The sequence below is a fragment of the Melanerpes formicivorus genome, unplaced genomic scaffold, assembly GCF_026170545.1.
Source record: "Melanerpes formicivorus ecotype bairdi unplaced genomic scaffold, bMelFor1.0.p_v2 SCAF_37, whole genome shotgun sequence".
Lineage (NCBI taxonomy): Eukaryota > Metazoa > Chordata > Aves > Piciformes > Picidae > Melanerpes > Melanerpes formicivorus.
In genome coordinates, this window is record NW_027142389.1 from 2206258 (window position 1) to 2222005 (window position 15748).

The following is a 15748-nucleotide window of genomic DNA, read 5'->3' on the forward strand; positions in this document are numbered from 1 at the left end:
TAAGTGTGATGCTGGGATGGAGCTCAGATGAGCAGATTGCTTTCCATTAACAGTAGCATTCCCTTCCCACCCCTCCCTGCCAAACACATCCACACACCCACCCCCCTTTAAACCCCCTTTCTGAAGGCTAAGAACACTGCTGCAGGGCTTCACAAACTGCAACCTCATCTAGAATTGAGAGATTAAGAAAATATGAGCTTCCCAGAAAAATTTCAACACTGTTGGTTTGTCATCACATTAAGACATCATCCAGTCATGATTTGTCTGCTGTTCTCCAGTAAACCCTTCCTGCAATTGTGTGCCTTGCAATACTATGGCAAGGTTTCCTCCCCTACTCACCACCTTCCTCCTCCTCCTCCTCGAAGACTGTCAGGCTTCACTGGCTTTTGACACTCTTTGTAACAACCTGTTTCACATCCTAAACATCACATTTCCTTAGCTCTGAGCCTCAGACTAGCTAAGCAGCAGGTCCTGCAGCTTCTCTTCCCTAACTGTGGCTGGTGGCACCTGCCACAACACCCAAAACACATCCCAGACTCCAGCAGAGTCGCAATAGTTCCTCTGCTTTCAGGTAGAGGAACTTCACATGCTCCAGAGGCATTCACAAGCAGGCATTCAGACACATGCACTTCAACAGGCAAAAGAAAGAGAAGTATAACAACATTTACTAACTCTGTAGTCCTGAAGTTTAATGATTTTTACCAGCTCCCCCACATTTGCAACAAGCTGCACGTACATGGTGACAATTTATTCCCAGACACCTTTCCTGCTGAAGTCAGGTTTCCCAGCTTTTTTCAAGTACATTCTTAACCAAGAGAAGTAAAACTTGTGGTGCGAGGAAGCTCAGGGAGAAAGTGTAAGGTCACCGTGTAAAGTGCTCCCAGTCCTTTGTGAGTGCTGATGAACTTCTGCATCATTCAGTTCTTTGATCTCTCCTCGGAGCTCTGTGCTCTGGGTTGTCAGCACTGGATGAGCAGCGTCGTGTTCCACGTTTACTTCTGTATGGCATAAAAGAAGCTTTTTCCCCTCGCTCATTAAAAGTGCTACCAGCTAATTGCAGCTAATGTCTGCTTCCTTTTCTCTCTGGAGAAACTGTAAACACATAGTCCTTAATCACCTTCTCGGGGCTGGCCATGGCAGTACAGCTGCCTTGTTTTGCCTCAGTCTTCTCTTCTTTGTTGGTGTTTTTTCCTGCAAGCTGAGAAAGTGTAAAGCATTTGCACAACATGGTTTCATGCCACTGGTCATCCTGTATTACCAGTCTCAGTAACTTTTCTAGGCTCTCTTAAACTCTTTCAAGGCAAGACTTATATGCACAGATAAAGTGGAAGCATTCCATGGGCTTTAATCCTATTTTCTGTTGCAGTGCCTCTAATAGCAGCAGCACCCCATAGCCTTTTGTGACTGCTGCTGCTGCAGACAGGTCCTGAGTGCAAATAGCAAACGTGGAGGCCACTGGTCCCATTTGTGTGTCACTGGTAGCCCCTCACCCCTCAGATTGCTCTGACATCTGTGCCCCTGGCTTTCCACAGATCCTTTTGATCGTGCAAAGCAGTGAGTTCAGTGCAGTGCTCTTGGCCTGGGATCTGCCCACCCTCCACACATCTTCTACAGAGGTGGTAAAAGGGAACCAGGAAAAGCAAAATCAGATCTGCACAGCAGTCTGCAGCTGAAGCTGCTGGAGAGGTTTGCATTTTCACTGCAGAGACAGCTCAGGCTCCACAATCTGTGGGTGAGCAAGAACTGTTTGCCCAAATTATTTTTCAGAGGCAAAGGTGGAGAGGAAGATAAATTTTGCCTGGATGAAGGCACTCTTCAGGACTGCTGCCTGCAGCATGCTCTTGGTTCTCATACAGCCTCCCCTACTTCATACTCGGATTCCTGGATGTTTCCAACACAGTCACGTTTGTTCTCTTGTGTACTTGTTTCTTCACATTTGTTTTCTGTGGGCTCCACCACGTAGTTGTTTTCAGTGCAGATGATGGGCTCCTCATAGTAAGATGTACTTTGAAATCTTGAGGAAGATGTTGCTCTCGAGTTACGGCTGAAACCAGAACGCGATCAGAAAGAGGAGTTGCAACCAGAGCAGACAAAGCATTTCCCAGCCACCAAGTTTTGAGCAGGATGGTGGTCTGATTCAAACCTCTGTAAACCTGAGCCCTTGGTTTATGAGAGCATTCTCAAGGAATCCTGCTTGCAGGGGGCAGGAGAATCTTAGGCACCATAGCAGCATTGCCTCAAGCCCAGGGAGAGCTCCAGAGACACCAAGAGGTGTGTAGGCAACACACTGACTGCTACTGTTTCTTGGAATGGCCCAGCCAGACAGCTGCTGATGGGGTGCTTGGTGCCATGGTTTAGTTGATTAGATGGTGTTGGATACAATGATCTCAAAGGTCTTTTCCAACCTGGTATATTCTATTCTATTCTGCTCTGTGCAAGATACACACATGAAAGTGATGGAGGTGAATCCAGATCATACTCTGCATAAATCAGAGTACAACCTGTGCATCAGGTCTCTGGAAGGGGAGTTCCTGTGCTTTGCATTAGGAAAAAAAAACCAAACCACTGGCAATTTATCCTTGTGATGATTGTCAACAAGCCTCCTTGGGCTCAGGACTTACTAAACAAGTCTTGCTCATTTTTATGGTTCTCCTAGTGCAAAGGACAAGACCTTTCTTCCTACATTGTGTGCTACAAATAATGCCCTGCTGAGCTAATTTTAAACCTCTTTTTCCATGCTGTTTAAGAGGCTCTTCACTTTGACAGCTAAGTAGGATTGTGGAGGGTTTTCTGCTCTAATAGAATAGAATAAACCAGGTTGGAAGGGACCTTCGAGATCAGCAAGTCCAACCTATCACCCAACACCATCTGATCAACTAAACCATGGCACCAAGCACCCCATCCAGGCTCTTCCTAAACACCTCCAGGGATGGTGACTCCACCACCTCCCTGGGCAGCACATCCCAAGGGCCAATCTCTCTTTCTATGAAGAATTTCTTCCTAACATCCATCCTAAACCTCCCCTGGCACAGCTTGAGACTGTGTCCTCTTGTTCTGGTGCTGGGTGCCTGGGAGAAGAGATCAACCCCCTCCTGGCTGCAACCTCTGTTCAGGGAGTTGCAGACCACAATAAAGGTCTCCCCTGAGCCTCCTCTTCTCCAGGCTAAGCAACTCCAGCTCCCTCAGCCTCTCCTCACAGGGCTGTGCTCCAAACCCCTCCCCAGCTTTGTTGCCCTTCTCTGGACACCTTCCAGCATCTCAACATCTTTCCTAAACTGAGGAGCCCAGAACTGGACACAGGGCTCAAGGTGTGGCCTAACCAGTGTGGTGTACAGGGGGAGAATGACCTCCCTGCTCCTGCTGGAGGCCAGGATGCCCTTGGCCTTCTTGGCCACCTGGGCACACTGCTGGCTCATGTTCAGCCTATGGTCAAGCAGTACCCCCAGGTCCCTTTCTGCCTGGCCGTTCTCCAGCCACTCTAAGCCCAGCCTGTAGCACTGCCTGGGGTTGTTGTGGCCAATGTGCAGAACCTGGCACTTGGATGTGTTCAATCTCCTGCCCTTGGACTCTGAATACCATCCCCAACACCTCATCACTAGGGTAGATGAAAAGTTATACTCACAATAGTACCTCGTAGACTTGAGCTGGAAAAGAATGATCAGAAATATGTCAGCAATTTGCATTTATATTCTCCACAAAGAGCTTTAACATGTCTGAGGTGAGCAAGCAGCTTCTGAAACACAGGCTAAGAATAGGAGCCTTAGAGATTGGGAGAAATGGTCAATGTCTCCTGCTCCCAGTTCAGTCCAAGAAAATGAACACAACCCACATCCCAGCAGTCACACAACTGGGTCAGAACAACTGGCATGATGTCAGAGGTGGAGTTGAGTTTAAGAGGCTGCAAGCTCCCAGTTCAGACATTCTCCCTATCTGTTAGAAACTCTATGAAGAACAACTTAGAAAGAGGTTATTCTGGAGCCTTCAAAGAGATAAAAAAGGCAAAAGGAGCATTCAGTCACAGTGATTGTTAACTGGTGGCATGGTGTTGAAGAAAGGTAATTCGAGACACTAAGGTATAAGGAGGAAAACTATGGCCAGTGGCCATCAGTGTTAGAAAACCCCAGACCCAAACCCCAGTCTGTTCTCTGCAGCCTTTCCCAGTATGGTCAGTGGGAAGGGATCCCTGAGACAGCTTTTAGTCAGGATTTTCCTGGGGGCAGCACAGGAAGACTGAAACATTTGGTGAATACATCCCACGTTTAGAGAGTAAATAGCAAGCGGGTCCATGTGGAACAGGGAGAGCCCTCGGAATCACTGCATCATTTTGCTTGGAAGAGACCGAGATCCGCACGGGCACGGGGACTGAAGGGGCGACTGCGCTGCCGAGTCGGGGAGGAGCGGGCAGGGAGCGGGACGGGGCCGGTGCCGGTGCCAGGGTGGGGTGGAGCAGCGAGGCCGGGGCGGGCACAGCGGGCAGCGGCTGCCCCCTGGTGCGCGCTGCCGGTGGCGCCGGGGCCAGCCTGGAAAGTGGGTCGGGAGCGCCAGGGACTCCTCTCGTGACCGTGCTAGGCTGCTGGGACCAGTTTTCCCTGAGCAAAAGAAGCTCACCAGATCTTCCAGCGCCTGTTTCGGTCCAGGCACATCTCGACCAGCCACTGGCATGATGCAGGTGCCAGCGCTGGTACCGGGAGCTGCAAGCACAGTGCCAGCCCCATCCCCAAACCCCCTCGAAAGTGCAACCGAGCTGGGTGATCACAATGCATTCAAACTTTGCAGAACGTTTTACTCACCCTCTTTGGGCTTTCTAAGGCAAATGATAAGAGAGATGACAAGGAAAAGCACAGAGCTACAAATCACAGCAATCAGGATGACCAGGTGCAGGGGCAGGCCAGTCTTCTGGAAGCCTGGAACAATACAGCAGAAGACCTTCAAACAGAGAAGACTTCCCAGGTTTGGGAGCACACCAACAACTCCGTGTGCACCAACTAGGAAAGCTACTTCCCCTGCTCCCCCCCCTCCATAAACCCATCCAGTGTCAGCCTGAATTCTCTAGGTCCTTTGAGAGCAGTCATTAATTTGCAGCCAAAAGGCAGAACATTACTTCTGAGGCTGAAGGTCTCAGCTTTGTTTTGCCCTCCACTTACCCTGAGATGTATAGTTCTTTTCTGGATACCCCACAGCATCCTCTGAGGTTACTGCTGTGATGGGCAGGCCTGCAAAAACAAACAGGAGTGAAAGGCTTGCAGTGCATTTCCAGTTAGTTCTCATCTTAGCACCAGGAGACAGATTCAGGGGTATGGCTGGAGGATCAAAAGAGGAAGACTCCACTACCTTTACATTCAGTGAGAGAGAAAGGACTACTACTTATATACTGTAAGACACAGAGTGTGTGTAGTGCTGTATATACACACACACAGTGGATAGTGTCTGTATACTATAGATGGTGTCTGTATATGCTGTGTGCACACAAGCTGTATGTGCACCCCTGGTGTGTACACACACACACCTGTTACAGTGGTGGAGTCCCACGGAGTCCAAGAGACTGCTGAGGTACCTCTGAACATAAACTCTGTTTGGTTTTCCTCTGTAAGAACAATCAACAATTGTCTTCATCTTCCCCCTAGCTGCTGCTCCCCACAGCCAGGCTGATGGGCATTTAAAACTCACATGAAACTTAACCCCAGAAGTTTCCATCAGCACATCTGCTCCAGCCCAGGTTTGAATTCCCACATCCCACAAAACTAAACTGGAAACCACAAGCCCTCCTCCCTCAGGACAAGTGTCCTAAGCAGGACAGACTGTTTCCAGTTGGGTCTGAAGCAGCTTTTGCATCACTTGTGTCTGCCACTAGGGAGTCTAGCTCTGCCTCCCACTGCAGCCGTTTTCATTCAGGACCAGAAGAGCAGCAAAAAAGCCCTTCTGAAAAATGAATAAATAACAGAACCCAGGACAAACTATATGGTCTGAAAATTAGGGAATGGCATTCAAGCAGACATGAGACATCTACAGAGCTTCTTATGCAGAGACACAACCTCCTCAAGAGTAAGGAGACAGAGGTAAGGAAGATATTGAGCAACCTGATTGAGTGTGAGGTCTCCCTGCCCATGGCAGGGGGGTTGGAACTGGATGATCCTTGAGGTCTCTTCCAACCCTAACAGTTCTATGATTCTCTGTTCTATGCTCAGAAACATGCAAGGTAAAAATCAAGGTGCAAAGACCAAAATACAATCTTGTCAAGACTGCATTCCCCAGGAACAAAACCCACTGCTGATCATGGGCTTCAAACCCTCCCCCTGACCCCCATCCTTTCCACCAGCTGTAACTGCTGCTACCTGACCTGTGTCTGGGTGGTGTGTCCCTGAGGTTGCCACGTCCCTTGGGAAGGACTCTGGTGTTGTGGTTGGATCTGCAAAGTCAAGGAGAGAAAGGCTCACACAAGAGTAAAACCATGTTTGTGGTCCTGCTCTAGTGTATAACTTCTCCACTGGTAGGATAGGACCCTGAGGAGCCAGCCACCAGCCAGAGGACAGGCTGGGGACTATGAGCTGTTGGCATTAATAAGCATGACCATCATTCTTTCCTGATCCTTTGCTGTATCCTCTCACATGCAGCCATAGTCTTTGTTCCACTGGGAGCTCATCAGAAGTCACCATCTCTGCTTGGCTCTGCAGCAAGTTTCACAGCTCTGATGCCTGAGTACCAGCCAAGGAAAGTAGCAAGCCTTCCCCAGGGTATCATTGTGCACCATCTTGCACATCTTGTATTTGTGAGGTGGGAGCAGTGTGGTCCTGGCACATAGCCCAGCACGAAGAACAGCAACCAGCTGGATTCTTTCACCTTGCTGAATGACCACTCGTTTGTTCCTCATACTCACAATGAGGTAAGATCTGATTCCTATCTCAACTTGCTGAACTGCAACAGGCAGCCCTACAGAGCCAGCAAGAACCTCAAAAACCCAAAGAGGAATAAACATGTTTTGACTGCAAACACTCTTTTGTGTCAGTTCCTCTGAAGAGGAGGAGGAGGGAAGTTGAATGCAGGAAATAAAGGACAGAAAATCAGAGCTAGCGATGGGAAGTGCTTCAGAGGGCAGAAGGACAAGGCTTTTGTACTTTCAGGGAAGGGAAGTGGGAATGTTGGTTTGTTCCAGTACAGAAGGGCTCTAGATGCTTTCCACTCAGCTGTGGTTCTGGGGACTCACCTGTCACAGTCAGCTCCACAGCATCGCTCTGCTGCACGGTCCCGGCCCCAACCTTGTTCTCTGCCTCACAGTAGTACACCCCAGAGTCAGAGGGATGCAGGTTGTCCCATACCAGCTCAGCCTGGCTGCTCAGGAGCAGGGCTTTGCCTTCTGAGGTGCTCTTGAACCAGCGGTATCTGATGGGAGGGGACCCACTGGCCTCACAGGTCAGGCTGGTCCTGGCTCCTACTGGGACCTTCAGCCCCAGATCGCCGGCCCTGATGATTGGCTTGGTCACTGCAACTGGAAGACAAAGCAGATGGGGCCCAGGTCATGCTGGCCCTGGTTATGGTGGGGAAGGTTCCTCCTCCCCTTCATGGCAGTTCTTGGTTTTGCTTTCAGGGCTTTTCCAGGAGGAAGAGAGCCACCAGTCTCAGCCACCTGTGCCTGAAGCCAGGTTAAGCTTGGCTTTGCTGTGCCTGTGCCAGCTCTGTCCCCCTTTGTATCTCCTACATGAAGGTTTGCTCTGCTGGGCTGATGCCTTCTCTGCTGCTCTGTAAATCACTTCTGCCCAGGCAAAGGGAGATCTGGTGCATGCTAGTAAGTTTGGTCAAACTAAAGCAAGACAATATCCCAAAGACTTCCTTACTGGTTCCTGTCCCTTGGAGGCACTAAGTCATCAGATACAGGTAGAACCAGGGACAAATGGGTAAGTGAGAGGCCCCCAGACCTAGACTGCAGGTGTATTTCTCTGGGCAAATTCTTCTCTGACCTATTTGCTGCTTCTCACCCAAGCCTGACACTGCTCAGCAAACTGCTGCTGCAGCAGTAGGGGCTGGCCACTGCCCACCTGCTCCATTCAATTCCTGAAAGCCTTCCTGAGCCAAGCCTTCCACTCCCATGCAGCTCCCTCTTTGGGTTTACCTTTAACAACCTCCAGTTTAGTGGTGATCTCTCTTGATATCAGGCTGTTGTTGCTTGCTCTCCAGGTGACCTGGCAAGTGTAGCTTCCCCTGTCAGACATCTCCAGGCTCAGGATATGGAGAGACACGTTCCCTGGGGTGTCCTTTGAGACACTGACCCTGTTCCTGTATTCAGACAAGAAAGTGTGGTCTCCAGGACCATCCCTCCGAATAACAGTGCCAGAGCTCTGGTCATGCACCACAGTCCATGTGAGAGTTTGCTGCTCAAAGCCTTTCACAGGCACATAGGCACATGGCAAGGTGGCAGATCCCTTCCACACACCTTTGATCTCACTGGGGCCAGTCAGGTCCAGAAAAGCTGCAGGAAGAATGGAGAAAGAAAGGTAAAACAAAAGCAGTCGTGGTAAAGGCAGCTCCTGGGTGCTGAAGTGGTGGTGAAAGCATCAGCAGGAGGGATTTACAAAAGCAGAAGCACAGGCAGCCAGGGTAGGTGGTGAGGGCTGGGCTAACACAAAGGCAGCATGGCATGAGGAACACGGATGGCAAACAGCTAAATGCCAGAGACACTGCCAGGTGGGGTTTGGCTTTCACACTCTGCCTGGTGCTCATCAGCAAGCATGGGAGCAACAGGCAGAGCACAGGATGAGAACTGGTGAACAGCTTAGACCTGAGGAAGGTGTCTACCTCAAGCCTGAGTCACACAGCTCCCAGCCACAGCTGCTCCCACCACCCCACACTCTCGTTCCTGGAAAGCATCACACATCAAGCAGTGAAGCACTGCTTTCAGCCTGCTCTCCACTGCCTGTCTGTTCTGCTTTTGCAGACTGAGCTGACTTCAACCAAGGTAAGCAAGGGATCAGAGTAATCTTCCAATAAAAATGAACTCTGTTGCCTCTGCCCCAGTACAATTTGTCACTCCTAGGGCTGAACCTGTACTTTCATAAATATTTCTTTAGGATTCTCTCCCAGTTTCCACACCTCCCCTGTCCTGGGGATGCTAGAACTAAGCAGACCCTTCATGCTGGGCTGCTCATTGTGAAATCACCATCACAATGTAGACAGGCTCTTTGTAAGTGAAGTATGTGGGCAGTGTTTCTGCAGCTCTCACACTCCGGTGTACTTGGCTGCCACAAGGCTGGGATCAGCTGAGCATCCAGCCAGCAGCATGCAAGATGTCATAGTATCAGTCAGGGCTGGAAGGGACCACAAGGATCAGCTAGTTCCAACCCCCTGCCATGGGCAGGGACACCCCACACTAGATCAGGCTGGCCAGAGCCTCATCCAGCCTGGGCTTAAACACCTCCAGGGACGGTGCCCCAACCACCTCCCTGGGCAACCCATTCCAGGGCTTCACCACTCTCATGGTGAAGAACCTCCTCCTCACATCCAGCCTGACATTGGCCTTTGGGTCCTATTTCTATTCCCAAACCAGAACCACCCTGCACAAATGCACACAAGACACACCAGTGGTAGGAAAGGAACTGCCCCAGCAGGAGACCTCTCCATAGACTCACCATTGCAGAAGAGGAAAAGGCTCATGAGCACAGCTGCTCTCACCAGCATTCCCATCCTTCCCAGAGCTGCAGCCTTTCCCTTTAGAGTAGAGCAGACCTGCTGTCTCTCTCCAAGGCAGGAGATCAATCAGGAACACTTCCCTTTCTCCGCTCACTTTGTCATCAGGAGCCCAGCACAGCTGCTGATGTTTTTTCCTTCCTCTTTTTCAGAAGAAAAAAAAAAACAAAGATTGAAAACTAAAAAAGCTTTGGTGATGATGGTCAGAGGTGTGGGCAGGACAGAAGTCCTGAGGAAGGGTGAAAGTTTAACATTGCTTCTCCTCTGTTCTGTATTTCCTGCTGAGGAGGCTGATTTCCTCTTTTTAGTTACTTTTTTTTTCCTCCAGATACTTTTAGTTTTTATTAATTCAACTTCTTTAAAGTTTATTTTGCTTCGTTTTACTCCTGAGTACCTTTCCTCCCACCCCCTCTTCTCTTCCTTGCATTGCTTTCTAAACAGGAAGCTTTAGCATGCTACCTACAAGAAGGTCTAAGAGAGTTCTCTTAAGGAGCTGGACAAGCAAGGTCCTTCCTCTCCATTTTCTTACCAGCTCCCCTGCAAAGCTCACCACTGCCTTTTAAAGAAAGATTCATGAGGCACCCTAAAACTTAATGGTGCCAGTATGAGACAGACAATTGTTGTAGAGCCCTTACAGTCTATTCTATAGTATTATATCCCAGTTCAGAGGCAAGGAGCCTAGGCAGGCACATCTAAACCCAAAGCTGCAAACACCTGGTTTGAGGACCCCACCTTCTCTCACAGGCTGCGTCCCCTTTGCTCACACAGCAATTTGGCTGCTTGGCTCAATTGCACTCAATTAAAACCATGGCTTAGGGCTGCATGCACCTGCACTTCTCTGCAGACTGCTTTGGGAACAGGTAAACAGAATCACAGCATCAATAAGGTTGGAAAAGACCTCAAAGATCATCAAGTCTAACCTGACACCCAACACCTCATGTCTACTAAACCATGGTGCCAAGTGCCACATCCAATCCCCTCATGAACACCTCCAGGGATGGTGACTCCACCACCTCCCTGGGCAGCACATTCCAATGGCTAACAACTCTCTCTGGGAAGAACTTTCTCCTCACCTCCAGCCTAAACTTCCCCTGGTGCAGCTTGAGACTGTGTCCTCTTGTTCTGGTGCTGCTTGCCTGGGAGAAGAGACCAACCCCCTCCTGGCTACAACCTCCATTCAGGTAGTTGTAAAGAGGGGGGAAAAAGGGAATTTATCACAGGGAAAAAAAAAATCTTTGATGATGATTTACTTTTTTTAACAGTAATGAGATGTGCTGTTTTAATTAAGGGTAATATTGGTTATAGTTAATCTGTGTTGTTAAGTAACTGAGGAGAAGAGTCTGTTCTCTGCTGAAACATTCTCTTCAAGAGAGTTTACTTGCCTTTCTCTGCCCTTTACTTTTGTTATGCCTTGCTGACAGGAACCTCCTCTGCTCCATCACTTGGTGCCATGGTTTAGTCATGAGGTCTGTGGTGACAGGTTGGACTTGAGGATCCCTGAGGTCTTTTCCAACCTTGGTGATTCTGTGACCACATTCAGCTGAATCAATGTGAGCACTTTGCCGTCGTTGCATCCAAATCCAACATGCAGCCCTCAAATGCAAGCCATCAGGATCATCAAACACAGTCAGTAAAATCCAGGCCCATGTTCTGAAGTACAGCCTTCCTTTAACGATGGTGAGAGAACTTTTGTGCCTGTAGAGGTGCAGTGCAGCATAGCAGAGTGATCGCTGCTGCCTGCCTGGTGCTGAAGTAATGACAATGCAGGGAGGGGAATGGTTCTTATAGTTTGTATATGGCTTAAAGACAGCTCCACCTACTCTGTCTTTTGTTGGCTCAGTTGTGTAACTGAGCACTGAAACCAGGAGATTTGTGTATGCAGTGTCCCTGGGAGCTCTGATGTTATCTTGTTCCTTCCCTTTGGAGGTGTTTGCTCTCATTGTGATTCCTTGCTGCTACAGATTTGCTTGCCTTAGAGCGAGTGAGCCTTCATTCTGCAATACAATGGGGATTAAAAGCATGCAGGAGTGGGATTTTTAGGGGTATTGGCATGGATCTAATCATGAGAGCTGAACTTAATCCTTTTCATGGTCTAACATTCTGTTCCCCTGAAGCTGGTGATTTTACTACACGTAATTTTCATGCCTTTATTTGCTTAGAAAAATCTTTATGTCCTCGTGGCTGTTTATCAGCCACAGCCTAGAGAATCATCTCTTCAATTGATTTCTGGCCATCTACTGTATTTGCAGCTACAGCTGTAATTAAAGAGGAGAGCTTAACCAGCTTAAGGTCTAATGCTTCTGAAATTATCCAGCTTGATAAAGCTGAGAAGAAGGTTCACAAAGATTTGGGGATCTGGACCTGCTCCTCTCCTCTAGCCCTGTCTGCCTCCCTCAGGAATTTTCCACGAGGTGCAACTCCAGTCTGCAGTCACTGGGGTGGGGAGAAGCAGGACAAGCTTACGTGGGTTGTAGTAGTCACACACTTCTGGGTTCAAAAAAAGCAAGAGAAGAGAATGTGTTGAGTTCAAAATTAATGAAACTTCTTCTTGGGGAACACAGCAGCTGGACAGAAGCATAAACTGGCTCAGAGTCTAAGTCAGACTGGAAACCACCACTAGCAGGGTATGTGCCAAGCAGGAAGGTAGAACTCAAACTACCTGACAAAAGCAAAGCTGTGTGTATATTGACTTGTGTATTTGTATTTACCTATTTTTTTTTGGAGGGATGAACAGTGGCAGGAGCAATCTCCTCTCCCTCATATGATGGAGGCACAAATACCTGCATGCTAGGATGCACTGTCCCTGGAGGCGTTCAAGAGGGGATTGGACGTGGCACTTGGTGCCATGGTCTAGTCATGGGGTCTGTGTTGATAGGTTGGACTCGATGATCCTCGAGGTCATTTCCAACCTTAGTTATACTGTGATGACCCTTGCTAGCAATCTCTTGCTTCTGCTTTGGGGCACTGTGATAACTTGGACAGCGCTGTATGGTCCAGGGGAGACAGACCATGGTAAGTTTTCCTCATCTTCTGGCAAGCTCTGTGTTAGTAAGTACAGTGCCACCTCCTCCAGGCCATGCTCAAAATGCTTTGCCCTCCCCCAAAACCAAGACTGCCCTGTTGAAAAGGACTGTCCAAGTTATCACAGTGCCCCAAAAGCAGAAGCCAAAAAAAGTTGCTAGCAAGGGTCACCTTAGCATGCAGGTATTTGTGGCTTCATCATATGAGGGAGATGAGGTTTCTCCTGCCACTGTCCACGCCACCAAAAGAGTAAATACAAATACAGGAGATAAAACTTGGTGGCTAGGCTGATGCGATCTGGGTGGGGAGGGCTGATCTGCAGCAGTAGGAAGAACAGTTGCGAAAGGAGCATGTGAGGGGCACTTTCCACTTTCTCACAGCGCCTGCCACGCCTGGGTGTGCTCTCTGAGCGCTTAACACGTGGAAGGCAGCCCAGGAGAAGCAAATCTTCCTTCCACCATGCAGACACCAAACCCGAGAAGTAGAAGCGTCAGCAGTGCGCGTTGGTGCTGGAGGAGGAAGGAAACTTGCAATAATGTAGTGGAGCAACAGTGGGCACGGGAACACGGCCCCGTTACGCAGCCAGCTGGACAGCACACTGGTCCTGACTGCACAGCCAGGGGGTTGTGACCCACGCAGCTGCCGACCGATCCGCACCCACCGCATGCGCATCCTCCGCGGGGCCCGCGGGCGGAGCTCTGCCGCCCGTATCGCCGCGCTGCTATCTCTGCCCCAGCTATCTGTGTGCTGCAGATGCCACCGGGCTGCAGGCAGGCTCGGCCAGCCCATCGCGGTGTGGGAGCCTGTCCTCGGCTCCCAGCCCCGCTGCCTCTCCTTATCTCGAAGCAGAGCAGCACGTCTTCATATAAACATTCTTTCCCTGGGCCGTGGAAATGAGGAGCAGAGTTCTCCACTTCTAGGAAAATCCGACACCAACTGTAGAGCCCATGGCATGGGTTAACCTTGGCACAGGCTCTGAGCAGCCTGCTGTGCCCAGATCAGAGGCCTGCCTGACACTGAGGTGGATCTGTGCTGTTCCCTGTTGCCAGCTCACCTTATTTCCAGTAGATAATGTTTCAATCTATACCTTATGGAGCTTGGGGGCATTCCTTACAGGAGCTTATAAAGAATACTGGCTCTGGGGCAGCTGGTAGTGCCCAGGTGACAAGTGGTTCTTTGGGAAGAGAAGTGAGGCAATGCCAGGGCAGGCATGGGGACACTTGCACAGCCTTTGGGCTGAGTCACAGCCCTGTGAGCTGGCAAACAGGGCATGAGTAATGTGGGTCTCCTCTCCCAACTGAAATGTTAACTTGTCTCCAAAAGGAAAATGACAAGGGTAAGGGAAAAGGTGGCAAAAAGAGACCCAGCAGAATTTGTGTGGTAGTTGGCTGCTCTTCCCCTAGTTTCCCAAGAGGGCTGGGAAGCTTTGACCATACAGTGAGTTACAAAAGCCTGAGAGAAGGGAAGGGCTGGTGTGGGTACCGCAGCAGCAAGAGCTGATCACACAGCCAAAAGCTGCTGTGCTGCCTGCAGGGCAGCAGGTACAAAGCTGAGGCTGGGATCCTGCAACCTGGGACCACAAGTTATGAGTAAGCAACAGGAGCCCTGGAGAGCCTTTCACACCACCTCTGAGAGTACACTCAGGGGGAGCTGCAGACCATAGTTGAAACTTGCTGGCAAAAAACCACAGGAGAGAACAGGGCACAGGCTCTGGAAGAGAATTGTTGGTTTCAGTGTTTTCTCATGTAAATAAACAGGTAAGTAACAGAATGAATCTAGAAACCAGAATAGAAGGAACATTAAAAAAGGCATAAATAAATACTAGAACATACTCAGACCCTTCCTCTGAAGAGAAGATGGTGAACAGCTAGCTTCAATATGCCAACTGCTGATGTAAGGTGAAATGTAAACTTTGTCTTTTTGGTATAGGGAGGATGGGAGGAGATAGAGAAATGGAGGCCAAGGTGGTCAGTGAGTACATTGGGTGCTCCTATGACAGAAAATACTTCAGCATTGGAGACAAATACAGCTACAGAGGAACCAAATGTCCCCCCAAACCTTCCAGACCCTTACCAACTTAATCCCATTTCACCCTCCAGGACTTTGACGGTGCCCCATTGACTGCTGGAGGGGACAGAGGGCTCCTACGCTTGGCAGCATGGCTGAGGGTGTCCAGAGGTTTCCATTACTTTTGCCCTGTTGGTATTCATCCTGTCACCTCACTGTCACCTCCCATGGATTCACTTCAGCTGATCTGTGTTTACACAGATCTCTTGCATTCCTCAGAGGAGCAGAGGCATCCTCTGATTAACATCAGAGGATTTAAGGACACTTGCTCCTTTGCAAGAGCATTGACATTTGTTTTGCTGACCGTGGGACTTGGGGGTGACTTCCCCAACAGCACTTGTTTGTACAGCAGGTTCCTGAAAGTGCTTCCTGCTGCTGCCCTTTCACAGCACGTAATCCATCACGACTTCAGGCTGTCACTGGGGATCTTTTCACCACAAACCCATTTCTCAGCAGCACCCAACAGAGTACTTTGAGCTCCCACATCACCACTCATGAAAAAACAGTATGGGCTGCCCTCACCAGGAGGGCTGGCTCCCAGCTAGCAATGAATTAATAAATGGCCAAAGCCAACCTGGTCCTACAGGGTCAGTCCCATTCCCACAAGCTTTGATTCCATGGTATGATGAATATGGGTTAATAATAAACCTGCTCTCTACAACTGCCTGAAGGGAGGTTGTAGACAGGCAGAGGTTGGTCTCTTCTCCCAGGCAGCCAGCACCAGAACAAGAGGACACAGCCTCAGGCTGCACCAGGGGAGGTTTAGGCTGGATGTTAGGAAGAAGTTCTATACAGAGAGAGTGAGTGCCCATTGGAATGGGCTGCCTGGGGAGGTGGTGGAGTCACCATCATTGGAGGTGTTCAGGAGACTTGATGGACTGCTTGATGCCATGGGTTAGTTGTTTAGGTGGGTTGGATTGATTGATGGGTTGGACATGATGATCTTGAAGGTCTCTTCCAACCTGGTCTGGTCTATTCTATTCTA

General features: G+C 49.5%; 1 protein-coding gene across 1 annotated transcript; it reads right to left on the minus strand.

Annotated features, from left to right (window-relative positions):
- Nucleotides 1–677: 677 nt before the first annotated feature.
- Nucleotides 678–9812, minus strand: VSIG4 (V-set and immunoglobulin domain containing 4). The gene is made up of 9 exons (XM_068157484.1): nucleotides 9618–9812; nucleotides 8105–8461; nucleotides 7202–7483; nucleotides 6338–6406; nucleotides 5507–5584; nucleotides 5145–5213; nucleotides 4791–4904; nucleotides 3623–3644; nucleotides 678–2044 (listed from the first exon to the last, which is right to left on the minus strand). The coding sequence occupies exons 1-9, from the start codon at nucleotides 9670–9672 to the stop codon at nucleotides 1849–1851; spliced, it is 1242 nt and encodes a 413-aa protein (XP_068013585.1). The 5' UTR covers nucleotides 9673–9812; the 3' UTR covers nucleotides 678–1848.
- Nucleotides 9813–15748: the final 5936 nt, after the last annotated feature.